At 45.5% G+C, this 18857-nt stretch overlaps 1 protein-coding gene across 13 annotated transcripts in view; it reads right to left on the bottom strand.

The window, feature by feature from the left end:
* Positions 1-18857, bottom strand: part of TCF3 (transcription factor 3) — a 405060-nt gene that overhangs the window by 36637 nt on the left and 349566 nt on the right. For 8 of the 13 annotated variants that reach the window (XM_029613971.1, XM_029613972.1, XM_029613978.1 and 5 more), the window contains exons 12-16: positions 13779-13837; positions 12759-12887; positions 11973-12051; positions 10506-10579; positions 9150-9356 (exon numbers count right to left, since the gene is read on the bottom strand). In XM_029613971.1, coding sequence (XP_029469831.1) covers positions 9150-9356; positions 10506-10579; positions 11973-12051; positions 12759-12887; positions 13779-13837 — 548 coding nt within the window. The remainder of the gene's footprint in view (positions 1-9149; positions 9357-10505; positions 10580-11972; positions 12052-12758; positions 12888-13778; positions 13838-18857) is intronic. The other 5 variants (XM_029613982.1, XM_029613979.1, XM_029613980.1 and 2 more) reach the window with 2 other exon arrangements.

Genomic DNA, 18857 nt, shown 5'->3' with positions numbered 1-18857 from the left:
CACAGAAGTGGTGATGAATGCACCCTTCCATCTTTAAAAAGCAGCTGTGAACAACAAGTTCAGAGGTTATAAAACGACCTCTCCCCACCCCCACCCAAAGAATACAGCCATGAGGATACTGCACCCTATAGAATTGATGCATAGAGATCTGGGCAGTAAGCATGTTTTGGAAGAATTTGCTGGCAAAATTGTTTAGTAGTCTTTTCCAGGACAGTTACTCTAGGGAAGTGGATGACTGACCCCCAGGGGATATATGGACTTTGTATTTGAAATTTGTCCCTCTAGCTAGAGGAACTCCAACTTCACATTCTTATTGACCATTTAGAATGTTGTGGATTCCAATTCATTTCTTGATTTTTATTTATTTTTTAATAAGTAAATCAAAATGATGTACACAGTGGACTGGAAGAGCTGCTGAGTTGGACAGGGTATCCAATATTTGGAGGGGGGGGGGGAAGACTTATAAGCAGAGGGCTTTGTCACTCAGCCTTGTCCCTACTTTTTCCATAAACTTTAATTATGGTACATGTTCTGAGGCGATATATAGAAGCATACCTGAGAATGAGGTAGATGTCCATCTTGAAGATGGGAGAGTTTACTAGCCCAGGACCCCAAGGACAATAAGAGTAAACCAAGGCTGTATCAGTTGTCTGAGGGTTAAGTTTTTAGGAATATTTTTGGTATATAGTAATTTTATGTAAGAGGGATAGTTTTTAAGTTTTATTTTGTATGTTAATTTTACTATATATGATGTTTTAATTTTACTTGTTGTGAACCGTTTCAATGGCTTTTGAGCGACTGCATATAAAAAATGTTAAATAAATGTCATACAGGCAATGAAACAAGTTGAAACCACATACAGTGTGGGCATTACATGCTAAATTAACCTCACTTACAGGAGCTACCGGATAAGGTCGCGGCTGACCCGTCCCTCAGACTGGGATGGGCTGGGCTTGGAAAATTTTTGAGAATCCAGCCCTCCCCCTGGGCCTTCTCACACAGGCAAGATTCCAGGTCAGACTGTGCGGCTCTAATATGGCAGGCTGCGCAGAGAGAGTGTCACCTGAGCTTCTTTGCTGCCAGGCCATAGCCTGTGTGTTTGTGCATTTAGCCAGTTATTGTATATTGTGCGCACACAGACCTGCCTAGGCGCACGTATATGTAAGCGGCAGATTGTGCGCAAAGTTATGCGTGCAGCTATGTGTGTATTTACGCGCATGTTAGGCGCACAGAAGGCTGGCCCTCACCATGCGTAGTGACGGCTGAAGGGGGAAAATGCACATGGAGAGTCGACCAAGCCGAAAAACGGGGCCTAGCCCATTGGAGGACCGCTCAATCTGCTCGTAAACCCATTCCCTCGCCTGAACGGAGATTGGGAACAAAGTCGGTATGGCATGCCGAGCAACGAGACCGGAGGAAAGACTTACCAAAGCCCTTCCACGTCTCTGGATCAGAGGAGTTCTTCTCTACTTACCTGGTCTCTGCGCTTACATGGTGAGTACAGAGACAGTCTCCGGCTGCCGGGGGGAGAAGGCTTTGGCCTTCACTGCTGCATTCTGCTTCTGCACCCGCTGCCTTTCAGCTGCTTCAGCAGCTAAGTTCTCGCTGGGAACTGGCTACCGGACAAAGGCACACCTCTGAGGGATCTCTGAAATCGCCTTAGGAATTCTCAACTGGGGGAGGGAACCTTAGCCATCACCACAGGAGAGCGGGGCTTGATCTTTTAAAGTGAAGGTAAAAATTTCTTTGTGCTGCTAGGAGACAGATACTGAAGAGCTGAGGTCATTGTTGGGGTATATCTAGGGTGACGTCAGCTTTGAAACCTGATTCAGTCTCCCATGTGCTAGCAGAGAACAAATAACTCACTGGTCCCGAGTCCATCTGGCTACCCGCAAGAAAATATTTAGATAAGTTCCTGGGTGAAAAGTCCATTAACAATTAAGGTAGAGCTGCAGAAATCCACTGTTTATTGCTGGGATATTCCAAACTGTTTATATCTACCCCTTGGGATCCTGCCAGGTACTTGTGACCTGGCTTGGCCACTGTTGGAAACAGGATATTGGGCTTGATGTACCCTTGGTCTGACCCAGTATGGCAAGCCTTATGTTCTTTGTCAGCAAACCTGTTAGTCTCTCTCCATTTAATGGTTGGGAAGCATCACCCATGCGTCTGGACTGGTTTGACTGGATCAAGAGGAACAAGATTTTTCTCATGATACCAGGCCAGTTTCATATTACAGAAAATCATATTCACAAGCAATTTTGGGTGATAAATTTTACAGAAAATCATTGGCTAGTCACAAATACTACACTTCCCTGAGATGTAGCTGAGTTTCATGCAAGTTAAATTTAACTATAAGAATCTTATGTACTGAGCTAATTTCCATCATTTTTCTGCTCATTATATATTTTGCCTTTGCAAGCAAAACAATGTTCTTTAAATGCGCCAACACCACAATTGCACTAATGGTGCATTTTTCACACCTTATTGCATTTACAAATCAAGGTGAAATCTAAAATTTCACCAAGCCCAAATGGAAACTGGATTTTCTCTCCCCCAATTTTCTTTTCAGAGAGGAAGAACAGTTATTCTCGGCTCACTTTCCTTTCTTGGGGGAACTGACCAACCAATGGGCCTTTGCCCTATCTCCTTTTTTGCTAACCCAGAGCAGATCCCACCAGCTGAAAGAAGAGCACTACTGACAAGTTATCCTCCTATCCCAGGATTCATAGGCTCACATGACATCAGAAAAGGAAGTTTTTTTTCTCTACCTCCTCATGCTGGTGGCACGAGTGTTACCTACTTGTCTGGCAGGACGAAGAGGAAATGCACCTTTAAGTACATCAGCCTCATAGTAATGAAATGAGGAAGTGCAATGGATTTTCATCTTATGGTCTAAAAATGTTTTCCATACTGGCTAAAGGAAAATTAGTTTCTTACCTGATAATTTTCGTTCCTGTAGTACCACGGATCAGTCCAGACTCCTGGGTTTTGCCCCCCCCAGCAGATGGAGACAGAAGTTTTCAAAACAAACTCTGCCTTAAATAGGATGGTGCCACCTACAGTCCAGCAGTATTACTCAATGTCAAAGCAAAATGGCTCAAGACCACTATAACTATGTACAAGAACCTCTCAACCAGAAAAAGAAAATAACCGGGTCACTGAACCCCTCTAGGAACTGAACCTGTGGACCCACTTAAACAAGGGCAATCCAAAACAAAAATTTTTTCTGCAGATCTGACAAAAGATTAAATAACGATCAAGTGGACTCTCCCTAACTTCCATGCTTCTGACGGGCGGGACTCTGGACTGACCCGTGGTACTACAGGAACGAAAATTATCAGGTAAGAAACTAATTTTCCTTTCCCTGTACATACCCGGATCAGTCCAGACTCCTGGGATGTACCAGAGCTGTCCTACTTGGGATGGGATCCGGAGAGGCACACTCGCCACACACCTTCTCCAAACCCTCCAGACCCTGGTGCTTGCACATCCAGTTTGTAATGCCTCGCAAAGGTATGCAAGGATTTCCAAGTAGCCGCCCTACAGATTTCTCCTGCAGTGATACCATCTGGCACTCCGCCCAAGACGCCGCTTGTGAACGAGTAGAATGGGCATGAAGCCCCACTGGAAGAGTTTTATCACGCAATAAATAGGCCGAGCTAATGGCCTCCTTCAACCAGCGAGCTATGGTAGTTTTGGACGCCATCCGACCACGTTTAGGACCACTCCACAGTACAAAAAGATGGTCTGTCAGCCGAAAGTCATTAGTAGCCTCCAAATAACGTAGCAATGCTCTGCGAATGTCCAGCCTCTGCAAATCCCCAGACAAAGGATACGACTGATCTAAGTCCGTGAAAGCCGGGAGCTCCACCGATTGGTTGATATGAAAGGCAGAAACCACTTTCAGAAGAAAGGAAGGCACAGTCCGCAATGAAACATCCGAAATCCGTAAAAACGGCTCTCTACAGTAAAGAGCTTGGAGTTCTGACACTCTACTAGCCGACGTGATGGCTACCAGGAAGATTACTTTCAAGGTAAGGTCCTTCAGAGTTGTCCTTTTCAAAGGCTCAAATGGCACCAAGCACAGTGCTGAGAGAACTAAATTCAAATTCTAAGACGGACAAGGATGCCTCACCGGAGGACGCAAGTGCTTAGCTCCCCAGAGAAACTGAACCACATCTGGATGTGCCGCCAAAGCTATGCCGTGAATAGTACCACGCAAACAGCCAAGCGCCGCGACCTGTACCCTCAGAGAACTACATGACAAGCCCTTGGTGAGACCATTTTGAAGAAAACAGAGGATATCCAACACTGAAGCTCTAGTGGGAGCCACCTCCCTGGCTAGACACCAAGATTCAAAAATCTTCCATACTTTAACGTACGCTAGGTTGGTGGATGTCTTACGCGAGCTTAACAGTATAGTCACCACGGCGGGAGAATAACCTTTACGACTTAAGCATTGCCTTTCAAAAGCCATGCCGCTAAACAAAAGCACTCTACTTCTTCCAAACAGATGGGATGCTGGATGCAGTAGGTCTGGCAGAGTTGGAAACCACAGCGGCCCTTCCACCACCAGTTTGAGGAGATCTGCAAACCAAGGAAGTCTCGGCCACTCCAGAGCTACCAGGATTACCTCCATCGGGTGAATCTCTATGCGCCGGAGTACCTTGCCGATCAATGGCCAAGGCGGGAATATGTACAGCAGAATCTCGGTGGGCTAGGGCATCTACCCCTTCTGCTCCTGTCTCTCTGCGATGGCCGTAGAACTGCGGAGCTTTGGCATTCTGAAACATCGCCATGAGATCCATGCTGGGCATGCCCCAGGCCCAGTTTATGAGCTGAAAAGCTGTGTCTGCCAACTCCCATTCCCCGGGATCGAGACGGTGTCTGCTAAGAAAATCTGCCTGCACGTTGACCACGCCGGTGATTTGAGACGCCGCTATGCTGACCAAATGTTGTTCCGCCCAGCTGATCAGCCTCCACCGCCACGGGTTGACCCTTGGTTCTTCCTTGGCGATTGATATACGCTACTGTGGTCGCATTGTCTGACAGAATTCTGACCGCCATCTCCTGGATGAGAGGACAGAACGCTTGCAACGCTAACCACACCGCTCGAGTCTCCAGCCAATTGATCGACCACTATGACTCTTCGGGAGACCATAGTCCCTGAACCGATTTCCCCATGCATACCGCCCGCCCCCCCCCCCCCCCACCGGAGAGACTGGCACCCGTGGTAACCTCTGTCCAATCTGGCACTTCCAGGGGGACTCCACGGGAGAGATTGTCCATAACCAGCCACCAATCGAGACGGAAGATGAAACAGCTTGGAAACAGGATTCCAACAGGAAAGCAACGTGGACTATAAAGGCCGCATATGAGCAAAGGCCCAGGGTACCAATTCCAAGGTTGAAGTCATCAAGCCAGGACCTGCAAGTAATCTCGTACCCTGGGAGGACGCTTGAGCAATAAGCCTCTGACTTGGGCTTGTAGCTTGGAAATGTGTTCTGTGGTAAGAAATACCCTGCCCTGCTGAGTGTCTAACAGTGCCCCCAAATATTCCAGGGACTGAGAGGGCTTGAGCCTGCTCTTAGGAGAGACTGCAGGAGCTGGAGAACCCTGTGAACTGCCATCCAAGCAAGCGACTCAGATTTCACACGAATTAACCAGTCGTCCAAGTAGGGATGCACCAGAAGTCCTTCCCTCCTGAGAAGGGCCGCCACCACCACCATTACCCTTGGTGAATGCCCTGGGCGCAGTGGCAAGACCAAAGGGAAGAGCTCGAAACTGAAAGTGCTGGCCCAGTATCGAAAAGCGAAGAAACCGCTGGTGAGCCGATCGTATGCCGATATGAAGATACGCCTCCGTGAGATCTAGGGATGCCAGGAACTCTCCCTCTCTCACCGAGGCAATGACAGACCGGAGCGTTTCTATGCGAAACCTTGGCACTCAGGCATCTGTTTACACTTTTGAGGTCCAGAATGGGCCAGAAAGACCTGTCCTTCTTTGGTACTATGAAGTAAATGGAGTACCGACCCTTCCTTCTTGTCACTGAGGGCACTGGGACGATGGCCTCTAATTGAAGAAGACGCTGCTAGGTACCCCGAACCGCCTGTCGCTTGGCTGCGTAACCGCAGGTAGAGACGAGAAACCGGTCCTGAGGGCGCCATGCAAAATCTAAAGCGAAGCCTTGTCTTATCAGTCAACACCCACTGATCCATTGTGATCTTGGCCCATTCCTCGAAAAATAGGGATAGTCTGCCCCCTACCGCCGACACCGAGGAATGGACCGGCGCCACTTCATTGTGAAGATTTGGTCCCAGGAGTAGTCTGGGCAGAACCGGCTCTGCCGAATCTTCGGCCACGAAAAGGCTGGAACCAAGACTGCTGCTTTGTTTGTGCTTGACGAAAGAAAGAGCTAGGTGCTTTAGCTGGTCAATATTGCAGATTCCCTCTGAATCTGGCCCGGGATGAGAAGGAACCTCGTGACCTACATCTGACCTCCGGCAACCGATGAACCTTATTGTCGCCCATAGATGGAAGATATGATTCAAAGACTTTTCCAAAAAATAGCTTCCCCTTGAAGGGCAGAGAACCCAACTGAGCCTTGGAGGACACGTCCGCTGACCAGTTTCGTAACCACAAGAGTCTGCGAGTGAGACTGTCCGCAACAGATCGTGAAAAGCATCAACATAGTAGGCCACAGAGGCTTCCAGACGGCCCGCCTGGGCAGCTTCCGCATCTGAGGCCAGCACTGGCTTGTAATTGTTGTACCCAGCGAAGGCCCGCTCTCATTGCAAAGTTGCTGCACATAGCTGCCCTAACACCCAGGGCGGAGCCCTCAAATATACTCTTAAGCTGAACCTCTAACTTCCTGTCCTGCAGGTCCTTGAGCGCAGTTACTCCTGTAACTGGGATTGTGGTCTTCTTGGTAATGGCGGACACCGCCACTTCTACCTTGGGCACTCACAGCATATCCAAAGCCTCCTCTGGCAGAGGATGTAGCTTATCCATGGCCTTACCCACCTTCAAACCAAGATCCAGGGTATCCCATTCCCGGAACAGCAAGTCATTAGCCGAAAAATGAAAGGGAAAGGCAGTTGCAGGACCTTTCAGGCCCAACAAAACAGGATGAAAAGAAAAGAATAGATGCCTGTAGTCTAAAATTAATCCTTTATTGTGTCTCCACTTCAATAAAGGATTAATTTTAGACTACAGGCATCTATTCTTTTCTTTTCATCCTGACGGCTGTTATAGATCGCCTTCCTTTGTGTTTTTTGGGTCCAACAAAACAGGCTCCATAGTACCTATCTTAGACTCCTCAGGCGGAATGTCAATGCCCAGCTCAGCTAGAATAGCAGGGATGAGAGGCCTAAGCTCCTCTTTTGCTAAAGAGGTGGACCACCTTAGGGTCATCTCCCTCTGCAACCTGCGAGTCACTTGCTGCCCCCTACTGCTGTAGATCAGGGTTCGCATCCACCCCCCTCCCCGCGGGAGCTGGGACTGAGGGTCTGGATCCCCTGGGTCTGTATCCTGCCCGGAAGTATCAGTATCTGGCTGAGGGACCCCAGTACGGAGAAGACACTTAGGCTTAGATGGTCCCGCATCGCCCAGAGGTCCACCGCGCTTCTTAGCCCGAGACTTAGCCCCCAGAGCGGCAAATTTCCCCCCAGCGTGCTACCTTCCTGACTTCCTCAGTTTAAACATCTTATGCAGCAATAAGACAAACTCAGATGAAAAAGAGGAAGAGGAATCAGAAGCCCCCTCGGGGCTATCCTCCGTGGCAGGGGAATCAGGCTGCAAAGGTTCCCTTTCCCCAGGAAACCTCTGCTAAGGAGAAAGAGGCGGTAACAACCCCTCCTCCATGGCTGCCTGAGTAGCAGATCTGACTGCAAAATGGCTTCCGTTCCCGCGCTGATCGGGAATAGATCAATTCCAGCCTGCACAGTATCAGCTGTTAGTGAAGAAAAACAGGCAGACTTACTATTTGCTATTTTTTTTTTTTTATTTCTGAGGCACCGGAGGAACCCACTCCCCGGCAAACATGCTGAACAAAGTCCCTCACGCAAGAGACGCGCACAGGCCGAGCCGCACGCGCGGCACGAGGCAGCCCGCATCGGGAGAAGAGAAATCCAGCGAACACAAAATTAGCGAAACAGACACCCCCCCCGTACCAAGAATGCAGCGAAAAATACAGGGAGGAGATAGAGAGCCGACCCACTACTGAAAACAAAAGTAAATGTGTAATATGTTTATTAAATACCAATAAAATACAAAGCAAACATAACATTGCATAACATTTTTCAATTTGTTGTGGGTTATTCTGGAGGCAATCCCCAACCCCAACCCCCACCTTTCCCTATCGTCCAATACCAAAATCCAAGAAAGATACAAAGTATCACGGCATGTCAGGGCTGGCATTGTCTGACACGCCCTGCCCCTAATAGCCAAAGGTGTACGTATTGCTAAACCCCCTCCCCCCCTTCCCTATATGAGTGCAGGTCCAGGATCATACCTTGAATCCAAATTGACAGTCAGTGATACATCTTACAATGTATTTAATATCATATTCCGTGCTCTATGGGGCAGGGTGTGCAAATACAAGTCCCACACGTGTAAAAAGTGTGTCCTTGAGGTAGGAGAATGTCGTGCTGCCAGGGCCTCCATCTGCATCATGTCATGGACCGCATTGCGCCATTACCACAAAAGTAAATTTAAACTTTTTTTTTTTAAACCACAAAGTTAACTAAGTCAGAAAGAAAAATATCACCTAACTGACTAACTTTCCTAAGAAAACTAATCACACAGACCAGACTGTAGGTTTTGCACCTCCACCATCTGCTGGAGACAGAGGAATACTGCCGGACTGTAGGTGGCACTATCCTATTTAAGGCGGAGTTTGTTTTGAAACCTTCTGTCTCCATCTGCTAGGGGGGGGGGGGGGGGGCAAAACCCAGGAGTCTGGACTGATCCGGGTACATACAGGGAACAAGCAGCTTACCAATGGAAATGTAGGAGTGAGGAGTGGCCCTATGGACTTGGTCAGCTTTAGCCTAGCTCAGGGAGCCTGCCAAATAGCAGCAGCTATAAAACCAAGAACTCACTCAGTCTAGTCTGCCCGTAACCTGCACCAACAAGTTTACACTCACCAGACTCGAATGCCTGCTCCCTAGAGACATGACTGCAGGGGAGAAACCCTGGCCCAGCCCAGTCACTGCTCCACCGCTGTGGCCTTGAGCCGCTCCCAGCAGGCTGTGCATGTCACTGTGATTACCAGGCATGGGGGCATTCTGTCCCACTGCATGATTCCTCAACACATGGATGGCTTCGTCCAAGCGGTCTTCCATCTTGTTTTGCTTTAGAAACAACATGTATAAAGTAAATTGGATTTGTTTATAGCATAAACAAAAACTACAATCCTGTATATACTACACATTGTACCTCTCTCCAATAAACAATTTCATGGATTGCAGTTAAAGAATTGCAAGTAAAGGCAATTCTTTTTATTATATCTTAGCCTTAGCAATGGGGTAATATTGGAATAATGGAGATAAAGGTTTATTTTATTTATTGGTTTTTTTATACCGACGTTCGTAGGAAACATCACATCAGTTTACAACTCGTTATCAAATGCACAATTAAAAACATTATGATTTATATTTGGAAATTCAAATCATAATATATAAAATTCTTAAACATTTAAACTGAATAAGAGCAAATAAAATTCTTAAAGAGAACATCTAAAATTAATAAGAAAATTAAAATATTAAAAACAGGAACTTGAGCTATATAGTTAAGGAAAAAGGTGAGAAATATGCAAATAAAAATTAAGATGTAGCAGCCCACCAAAAATCTGGGGCACTGCTATGTGGGAGACCCTAGTTCAGCTTCTGAGGCTAGTCAGGGCAGGAACTCCAGCCTCTTCACAAAAACACTTACAGAAGGCAGACTCAGGGTGCACATGCATCATGTTTCAAAAAGGAGTTACTGTCTGTGGCACCCTACTGAACGCTATCATTGTGATGGCTGGGTAAGAAAGGAGGGAGGTTTGAATTTAATATGGGGTGGAAGCAAGGAAGAAGTACTCCTAGCACTCTTGTCTCAGCTTTACTACTGTCAGCCACAAACGGCAGCAAGCAGGGATATAGCAGATGCTAGCTGGGCTGGAAGTGCATGTGTCCAAGGAAGACGGCGATCTAAGACAAAAAGTAAGAAGCCTGATTTTCCTCAGACATCACTAAAGGTTCTAAACTGTACATATTGAGAATTTCCCTTTGAAGAGACCCCTTTAAGCAAGAGTGTTTGCTTTCTTAACCATAACTTGGCACACATGGGAAGAACTCATCAGTTTATAACCAGAGAGAAAGAGGAGATAATTCGGAAGTCGTGCAGCTGGGTTTCTAATAAGGTGGTCAAGGATAATGAATTTTTCTATTTGAACACATTCTGGATGAATAGGACAGACTAGAGAAATGCCACAACACTATTCCTTCTGAAATACTTACTAAAGTATGTAGAGTCCCTTCATAATTAGGAGATAAGGCACCTTGTCCACCTGCTCGGGGCCACTGCGACGTGCCTGAAAATAGTGACTTTATTTAATGCAATACCCATTGAGACACTAGATGGCACTAACATATTGGCTACTGAAGATGACTCTGGGCCATACACTAACTACGTTTGCATGTATACACCAGCACTCGGCATAGGCACACTCTGTGCAAGGAGGATTCACAGGTCTAAATGAAAAGCAGATATTCTGTAGCACTGCTGCTGAATGGCAGGTTACAGACACCATGCCCTACCATCTTCTTAGCCCTTCTCCTCCTCTTACCCACCCCCCAGCCATTATTTTGCTAATGGCAACTCAGCTAGGTCTGTAGCACCACATATCAAGAAAACCCAATTGGTTTTTCACTTGTAGAGGAACCAGTACAAAGAGAATTTTTCATAGCCCTCCCCACTTTATAGCCTCTTCCCTCTCCAACCACACAAACTAATAAAAAGAAAGGACTAAGAAAAATTAATATAAAAAATACTGCACAGCAATGTGGTTATTTAAGAGTCTAAAGCTAAGATACACAGTCTTGTTGCAATCTGATCTCTACCATTCACTTAACCTTCCCCCATATTATAATGTAAAATGCAAGCTTTTTGGGAGAGCTATCTCCATATGTGATCTCAACAATTTAACAGGCATGCTGACTGATTACATGCTGTTGGATGAGATTATTGCAGCTTTATCATAAAGAAGTCACGTGTACTAGCTTTAGGAATTATAGTTGGTGCACTCACAGTAAAGCAGAAGTAGGGAACTTTGGGCATCTTTTTGGGATTTAACTTACTGCAGACTGACTATCCACAGCTTTTATCTTCTCATTATATTGCTTCCTCGACTTTGCCAAGCCATTTTTTTCTGCAACAGTGGCCAAGTTTTTTTTTACATCACTGTGCATCACGTTATCTAATCAATCAAGTAATATTAATAATGTTCCTTTGGAAATAGTCATAATATGCATAGCCATCCACACCAGATGTGGCTGCATACGTTTAAGGCATGCTGTGGTTTCCACAGCACGCAAAAACTGCATTAGGCTGCAAGCAAGCTGAAAATAAATAAACTGCATTCTTACTAAGATTTACATTTTTCTTTAAACTTTCAGATTTAAAAAAAAAAGTGGTGGGGGGGGGGGGGGGTAGAAGGCAGCCAAGAGTAATCAACCTGCAAGTCCCAGGCTTCAGATCAGGAAGGAATCAAGTAATGACTTACTGAAAAGCAAAAATGCATTTCCATAACCAACTCCCCCTCCATGCTTTCACATGGGACTTGTTTGTACGCTGCACTATTTTCCATTCAGTTCAGGAATCCTTAGAGAACTGCTCCATTTAGTCCCCCTCCCCCCTCATACCAAACAACCAAGCAATTAAATACATTAAAAAAAAATAAGCATCTTCAATGCACATATACATACCTGCCAGTCCCTGAGGGGATCCCACTGGTGTGGAGGGGTTTGAGGAGAAATTATTGCTAGAATGATCTGGGGAATAAATCTGAACACAGAATACTGATTAGCACGCAATACAGCCCTCCTAGAAACAGGAAAAAAAAAAAAGTGTTCTTGCCTCCCAAAATGCACACCCCAAACCTTCTTTCTAGTTTGAGAGGGCTCTTCAAAGTGTCTGTCCAGTACCACAGTGATCTAGTATAGGTTCTCTGTGCACCTGCTCTGTGTTTCCAAGTCACATCTGCTCTGTTTACAAGTATAAATCACTTAGCTGGTAATTTTTTCTCCTGTTATAAGAGTCTCTAGGATTATCAGATGGCTCCAGGTAATCAGGGACAGGCTGAACCAGTCTTGGTTTTTCCCAGTTGTGTCTACAGATTTGTAAATCCTAGTTTTCTAGGGACGAGTCCACACATGCACTGGGGAGAAAATCAGTCCTGACTCGGCTTGCCCCAATAATCTGGTGCTATCAGCGAAATATGACAAAGTAGATGAGACCTGAAAACCCAAAAAAGTACACAACATTAAGAGAATATATTTTTGGAGGGAACCAAATAAATGCACACCAATGCACATAAAACCAAGTGCTCACAATGAATAAGTGGGACAACACAATCACCTGAAATGTGCATGAAATCCCATGACCACCACAAAGTGACACATCCATGTAACCCTTTTCCTTTAATGCCTCCAAGGTTGTAGCTGAAGGTAGCAGAGGAAAGAGTCACACAAAGGAGATTTTAAGTTACGTACTCTGTAGCAAGGCCAGAAAGCAGTTAGGGAGGACTGATTTGGAAACTCGCTATTGCCTTCAACTGAAGGGAGCACATGTGCCACCACCTGCTGCTGACCTCTCTCACCTTCGGCGCAGTCACCATCCTGCTGCGATACAGAAAAATGGCAGGAGAGGGGATGGTGCTATGACAGTGGCAGGAGAATGGCAACCCAAGGGCAGGAAAATAAAGCACGCAACTTGCAAAGTGTCAACATTGGTGCTTTTAGAGAAGATCTAAATTGGCTGATCAAGTGAACATGAAGGTTTTCCCACATATTGTCCATAGGGAATGGACCTGGTGAGACCCTAAGACTCAACTAAGGGTACTGCTGCCAATCCATTATAAAGGTTTCCTGTCTATTACTCCACACCCTGGAACAAGGGTAAGACCTGCTGGCAGTAGCATGCTGAAGAGTTCAGTCTTGGAGATTTCTCTTAATTCTCAGCCCAGGTTTTTTTTTTTTGGGTTGGGGGGGGGAGGAGAAGGAGGCAGAGGCAGGTATTAGAATCGCTAGAGGAATCTGGGGAAGTAGTCAGGCAGTCAAATAATGTTTTTAAATATATATTTTAAACTGTCAGATTGCATTACATTGACAGACAGCCACTAAACCTGTCCACAAGGAATGTAATATAGCAGGGTGATCCTGCTGTAAAGCACTAAATACAAAGATACAGATTATCAACAGGGGAGGAGATATGCTTTAATTTAGCTCCTATATTAAAGGCCAGAACTCAGTATCTGGGGGCCAATTTACACCACTGGCACGACTTGAATGTCAACTCTCTCCTTGCTCCACCTCCCATACTCTCTCTCCCCCCCCCCCCCCCCCCAGCTCCAATATCTAATTTCAGAACTATCCTCAAGATAAAAAGCAGAACCAAAAGACACAGGAACATAACTTATTAGGGATGCTCAGGTCTATTGTTTGCATGGGAGGGAGACAAACAAGAATTGATTAAAAAATGCACAAAAAAATACCACAAAAAACAGTTCTTACTGAAGCTAATGCCTTTCCAAGAGCATCCCCTGAGCTGCCCGCTGTGGTTCCTCTGTTACCTGAAGGAGAGCAACATTACAAGGTCACCTTAACATGACAGCTGTGACCGAAAAATACCGGGAGCCTGTAACCCCCACAAAAATTAATTTTCTGTAATTTCTAACACAATGCTACAAGATATACTTTTATGTAAATGTGTGCAAGTTCATGTGTTTCTCCATGCCAGACAGAGAATATATTCTGATATGTTACAGACTCGGCAGTAAAAGTGAAAGACAGCATCTTATTTAACTAGAGATTTGGGCCACATAACTGTAATGGTTGCTTTTATGCTGTGTTAAGTCCAAATGACAAGATTTCTGTACAGATTACGGGATGTATGGGGGAGGAGGAGTCAGAGTTAAATTTATTTTGCACAGGTTCAGGTATCCCTGAAGGCTTCACACAGACTGACACACTAAAGCTGGGAGCAAATCCCACTTTGGTGATGTGCTGTAAGAGAGTTCATGCTAACTTGGCAACAAGAGATGGGAAAAACGCTCCAGGCACTCATTCCGTCTGAGGATTCTTACACCCTGGGAATTGCTCTGCCAATGGAGGCTCCTGAGCACTTCATTAGCATAAACAGTCTCTTTCCAGCTTTGTGTTTTTTTTCCTGTTTTCTTCTGTTCTCTTGCTGGGCAGCATGATATTAAAGTATGCAGGCGAATGCCATATTAAATATATAAAGTAACAAATACTGGAGAGCAGAGCCCAAGCTGCTTGAAGGGCAAATTTTTCTTAACAGCAAGATGATAGTAATAGTTTCTCATATATGGCAAATTCCTGCTCTACATGGTGTTAAAAATAAATCAGGAGACAATATTTACAGTGTAAAAACTTAGAAAAAAATGTTTCAACTGCTTGTTACATGAAATGAAGGAACATGCATGTCTAATCTTTTCTCTCTTTTCATACAGAATTAGATGGAAACAGGTAGCCAGAATGTATTAAAAGTAAAGTTTCCAATAAAATCTAAAACTGTTCTTGATTCACTCTTCACAGGAGTCTGGAGTTGTCATGCTGTGACACACCAAGCACCAAGAGGGTTTTCAGCTAAGCAAATCCTTTTCCGTCTTTGTTATTCCAGTTTCATCCTGCTTCTTTGGACTTTCAGCCTCCATTGTTAAACCTTTACTTGCCTCCCCCATCATTCTAGCCAAAGTCCTTGGCTCCCTCCAGAATCTGGTAGACATACAACTTGAGTCTGGCCATTAGGTGTTGCTGTTGCATGATGGGCAGGACTCCCTTTCTCCCTCAAAGAGAGGATAGGGCATGGACACACTGCAGTATCCCCAGCCAGGAAACAGAAATCAGGCTTAGAATTCAAACTCAGATCTCCTACATGGAAGTAGTGTCATTAAGTCATCAGGCCAGTCAAACAAAATTCTTGATTGGCCAAAACCCCTCTCCCACCCCTTCATACCCTGTACCATGCTGCTACCTGCAGCGGCACAGCAGTAGACTTGCCCACTGCAGGCCATGGGGGAACTTTACTCCCTTCATGTTTTTAATAAACCCACTATCAATATAAATTTTGTAGGTACTATAAAAAGTTCAGATGTGCTTAGGGCAGGGGCCAGTGCCTCTTAAAATATAACATTACTGCCCTCTCCCCTCCCCCCGCCAAGGTTGATATATCAAACATCCAAAAGCAACAGTGCTTTCCTGTTAGAAACATGGAATTTACTGAACATTTAGGATAGAGAAGGTAAAGAAACCATTGTTAAAAAAATATAGCATGGCTTTGGACAATGCAGCATAGTCATTAGATTAACAGAATATTCCCAAAGGCCTGCCTGCTGTCACCCAGGGCAAGCAAAGGGGTTTTTCAAAGTCAGCAACACATTTGTTAGTTAAATTTAAGGTGCCTTGTAAGATTTCCTCCCATATAGCATGGGCTTAATGCTGGTTGCATAGAGGGAAAGCAGAGTTGCTTACCTGCAACAGGTGTTCTCAGAGGATGTTAGTCCTCACACATGGGTGACATCTTTGTAAGAAGCCCGGTCCAAAACTGATCTCAAATATGCCCTGCTAAACATGTGCAGCTGTAGTCATCATTCTGCCCCCTAGGCAGAGTCCCTCAGTACATGATAGAGCTAACACAGAGAAACCAACTCCCAGGGGTGGTGGGTGGGTTTCGTGAGGACTAACATCCTGCTGTCCTAGGAGAACACCTGTTACAGGTAAGCAACTCTGCTTTCTCAGAGGACAAGCAGGATGGTAGTCCTCACACATATGGGTGATTCCCAAGCTATAGGTTGTCTGAGAAGGACAAAGCGGGAAACCGCGCAATGCTGTAAAGCACCACCTCTCTTCCTTTTGCCTGCGAGACAGCCAACCCACAATGGGGTCTAGACAGGAAAATAGCTGGGTTCTACAAAGAGAAAACCATAGAAAAAAGACAAAATCCCAACGCGTAGTAGAAGTGCCTAAGGCAGAGGAGTGAAGCAAATTTATGTATTTATTTATAAACTTTTTTTTATACCGGCATTAGTAGGAAACATGTCGGTTCACATTTTTAACAATAGGAGTGAAAATACATCATATAACAGGGAGTTACGGAAGGAACAACACAGTAAAGCACTGGAAGTACAGGTCAAACTGCAAGAGTAACAATACAAAATATAACTGCAAGAGGTAACAAGGTAACATCTTAAAGGGTGGGTTGGCTCTTAGTGAGGACGAAGGTGGTAATAAAAGGATCGTACGTTCAGCTAGGGTGTGTCGAAGGCAAAAGTCAAAGGGGGGGGGGGGGGAGGGAGGAGTAGAGCTAGTCCGGATAGGCCTGTTGAAACAGCCATGTTTTAAGTTTCTTTTTGAATTTGATTGGGCAAGCTTCTAGGCGGAGCACCGTGGGCAAGGCATTCCATCGTGTAGGTCCTGCAATAGATAAGGCACGGTCTCTGGTTGAGGAGAGGTGTGCTATTTTTAGAGAAGGTACATGCAGGGTTCCTTTATGGACTGTTCTTGTGGGTCGATTATTCTGCACGGGGCTGAAGGATATGTCAAGCCAGTGGGAATTGTGAGAATGCATGGATTTGTGTATGGTGGTTAGTATTTTATAGATTATTCTGGAGGGGATGGGGAGCCAGTGGAGGTCCTTAAGAATGGGGGTGATGTGGTCTGTTTTACATGCGTTGGAGATGATTCTGGTAGATGCATTTTGCAACATTTGCAGAGGTTTTACTGTAGAGTAGGGGAGTCCTAAGAGGAGTGAATTACAATAATCAAGTTTGGAAAGAAGGGAGGTTTGGATCACTGTGCGGAAGTCTTGTGTGTGTAATAGGGGCTTGAGTTTTTTTAAGACATTAAGTCTGAAGCAGCCATCCTTGAGTATAGAGCTCACATTTTTTCATGTTTAACTGTTGGTCAGTAGGACTCCAACTCTCTTACAAAAGGTTGATCTGTGATAGATTTGCAGGCCGGGTCTATAGATATTGGGGGTTTAGGGGAAGAGTGCGAGGAGATGAGGAGGAGTTCAGTTTTATTTGTATTCAGGGCAAGGTGGAGGTTGGTAAGCAGGGAATTTATAGATGTAAGGCAGGTTTCCCAATGCTTTAGAGCGTCAGAGATGGAGGTGTGGATGGGGATGATGATTTGGACATCATCAGCGTAAAGAAAGAATTTAAGGTTGAGGTCGGAAAGTAGATGGCATAGGGGCGTAAGGTAGATGTTGAAAAGGGTGGAGGAGAGGGAGGAGCCTTGTGGGACTCCTTGATGCAGGGGGTGAGGGGTGGAAATTGCGTTGCCAATTTTGACTGAGAATTTTCTATTGGATAAGTAGGACTTGAGCCATGATAGCGCTAGGCCAGAGATACCGATGACTTCTAGGCGAGCAAGGAGGTGGTTATGACATGTGGTGTCAAAAGCTGCTGAAATATCTAGGAGGGCGAGGAGGTAGCTACGGCCCTGGTCCATTCCTATGAGGAGGTAGTCTGAAAGGGTGAGAAGGAGAGATTCCGTATTGAAGTGTTTTCGGAAACCGAATTGTGAAGCGTGGAGAATATTGTGGTTTTCTAGGTAGTCCATGAGCTATGAGTTGACTACTCTTTCCATTATCTTGGCAATGAAGGGGAGGTTTGAGATGGGCCGGAAGTTTGCCGGGTCTCGTGGGTCAAGAGATGGTTTCTTAAGTAGGGTTTTGATCACTGCTTGTTTAAGCGTGTCGGGGACAGAGCCTGTAGATAGAGAACAGTTGATTATGTCCGCTATTGCTTTGGATATGGAGTTAGGGACGGAAAGAAGTGCTTTGGGGGGAATAGTATCGCTCGGGTGGGAAGCAGGTTTGAGCTTTTTGAGTATGGATTCTACTTCTTTGGAGGAGGTGATGTCAAGGGAGACAAGGGCAGGGGTGGAAGGGACAGGGTTTAACGGAAGAGAGAGAGAGAGGAGTCAGGGAATCTAGACAGAAGATTCTTAATTTTATTGTGAAAGTAGTGTGCGAGTTCTTCACACTTAGCGTTGGCATCAGAGTCCGTTATGTTGGGCGAGGTAGGATTGGTGAGCCCTGAAATGTAAGAGAAGCGCGCTTTGGGGTTGTATCTGTAGACATGGATCTTGGCAGCGTAGAAATCTTGTTTGTGCTTTAGGGTAGAGAGTCTATAGAGGTGTAAGACAGTTTTGTAACTGGCAGAATGCTATGGGGTGGGTTGCTTGCACCAAGTTCTCTCTTTTTGTCTAAGTTTAATCTTTAGTGTTCTTATGTCAGCAAGAAACATACTCCGCATCACAGAAAATATTACAAGCAGCGTTTTGGATCAGTAAACCCTAAAAGGTCTAGAACCTCCTGGAAACAGAAAAAGGTCTAGAGAAGCAAACAAGAGAAGAACTCTTGGACGAAGACCACAGTTTCCTTCGACGTCACAAGACAACAGAAAAATCAACTGGGGCCCCCCCGAGAGCTCTCCAGAGAGAATCTGCAGTCCACTGGCATCTGAAGGACAGAATGCATTTGTAGAAGTGTGCCCCATGTTTGGCTGATAAGCACAATGGGCAGAAAAACCGGAGCAAAGCTTGAAGAATCAGCAACATTGGCAA

Source organism: Rhinatrema bivittatum, chromosome 8 (genome assembly GCF_901001135.1).
Source record: "Rhinatrema bivittatum chromosome 8, aRhiBiv1.1, whole genome shotgun sequence".
Taxonomy (NCBI): Eukaryota; Metazoa; Chordata; class Amphibia; order Gymnophiona; family Rhinatrematidae; genus Rhinatrema; species Rhinatrema bivittatum.
This window is presented reverse-complemented; position numbering and strand designations above follow the sequence as displayed.